This window comes from Vulpes lagopus, chromosome 16 (genome assembly GCF_018345385.1).
Source record: "Vulpes lagopus strain Blue_001 chromosome 16, ASM1834538v1, whole genome shotgun sequence".
Classification (NCBI taxonomy): domain Eukaryota; kingdom Metazoa; phylum Chordata; class Mammalia; order Carnivora; family Canidae; genus Vulpes; species Vulpes lagopus.
Window position 1 is genome coordinate 61,483,374 of NC_054839.1, and position 1,343 is coordinate 61,484,716.

The 1,343-nt window shown below is 62.3% G+C and overlaps 1 protein-coding gene across 1 annotated transcript; it reads left to right on the top strand.

The window, feature by feature from the left end:
- The first annotated feature begins 221 nt into the window (after window positions 1–221).
- On the top strand, window positions 222–890 carry CCDC70 (coiled-coil domain containing 70). The gene has a single exon (XM_041731075.1). It carries the CDS (start codon window positions 222–224, stop codon window positions 888–890), a length of 669 nt encoding a protein of 222 aa, XP_041587009.1.
- Window positions 891–1,343: the final 453 nt, after the last annotated feature.

The following is a 1,343-nucleotide window of genomic DNA, read 5'->3' on the forward strand; positions in this document are numbered from 1 at the left end:
CTCCTTACTGTTTTGAGCCTCGGTTCCCAAAAAAAGACTCTTCTACTAAAATAGGCCCCCTAGGTCAGGGTCTCAGCCTCCGTTTCCCAGGCCCCCGGGCTTGTTCTCTGGCATGTGACACTCACGACCGTGTCTTCTGTGGTGCCCCGCAGGGTTTGACCAGCTGCCCTGGACGTGGCCGGCAGCCCTGTCCTCCGCCCCCCATTCCGCTGCCTGAGAAGATGTTTCCCTTCAAGGTGCGCAAATGGACGGGGCTGGCTTGCCTCCGGGCCGCGGTGGGCTCCTCACCCAACGTCCGCCAGAAGAAACTAATCCACAAGCTGCAGGAGGAAAAGGCCTTCCGGGAAGAGATGAAGATTTTTCGCGAGAAAATAGAAGACTTCAGGGAGGAGATGTGGAACTTCCGAGGCAAGATCCGTGCTTTCCGGGGTCAGATCGTGGGCTTCTGGGAGGAGGAGAGACCTTTCTGGGAAGAGGAGAAAACCTTCTGGAAAGAGGAAAAAACCTTCTGGGAAATGGAAAAGTCCTTCCGAGAAGAAGAGAAGACCTTCTGGATGAAGTACCGTACCTTCTGGAAGGAGGACAAGGCCTTTTGGAAAGAGGACACCGCCTTGTGGGAAAGAGACCGGAACCTTCTTCAGGAGGACAAGGCCTTGTGGGAGGAAGAGAAAGCCCTGTGGGTCGAGGAAAGGGCTCTTCTGGAGGAGGAGAAGGCGCTGTGGGAGGACAAGAAGTCCCTCTGGGAGGAAGAGAACGCCCTCTGGGAGGAGGAGAAGGCATTCTGGGTGGCAGGCGGTGGCCCTTTTGCTGAGGGGCAGGTCCCTGACGACAGGCCCGATGTCGTCGATGGGGCACCACCGTCACCAGCCTTCCCCCGGGGCAGAGCATGAGCACACGGGGCCCCGTGCGGGAGGAAGAGGCACGTCTCGGTCTCCTTGCTTCAAAGAGCTAATAAAGTCCCAAGGCGACGTTTGTGAAAAACGTCTTCCAAGAGGCCGCTGCCTGTGGTGGTCCCCGTGATCCTGAGGCCGCGTGCCCGCCCCGCGTGCCCGCCCCACGTGCCCGCCTCTGCACGCAGCTTGCTCCTGGGCCCCGGCGAGCCCCACGCGGGGGAGTGGGTGTGAACCGAGAGCCTCCGGCTGCCCTCGAGAGTCCGCGTGGGAGGGGAGAGAGGCCGAGCCACCTGAGCCACGCACGCCCCGAGCCGCCGTGGGACGCTCACTCCGTCCGAGCCGTGTCCGTGGCCTGGGGCGGCAGCTCGGGGCCCTGAAGCGCTGGCCGGGCTCCCTCCCGCCTCCTGCAGGCCCCGCACCTGCACCTGCACCTGCACCTGCACCTGCACC

Bases quoted from the DNA above. Each gene is read 5' to 3' on its own strand.
- CCDC70 (XM_041731075.1), top strand. From the start codon at position 222: ATGTTTCCCTTCAAGGTGCGCAAATGGACGGGGCTGGCTTGCCTCCGG.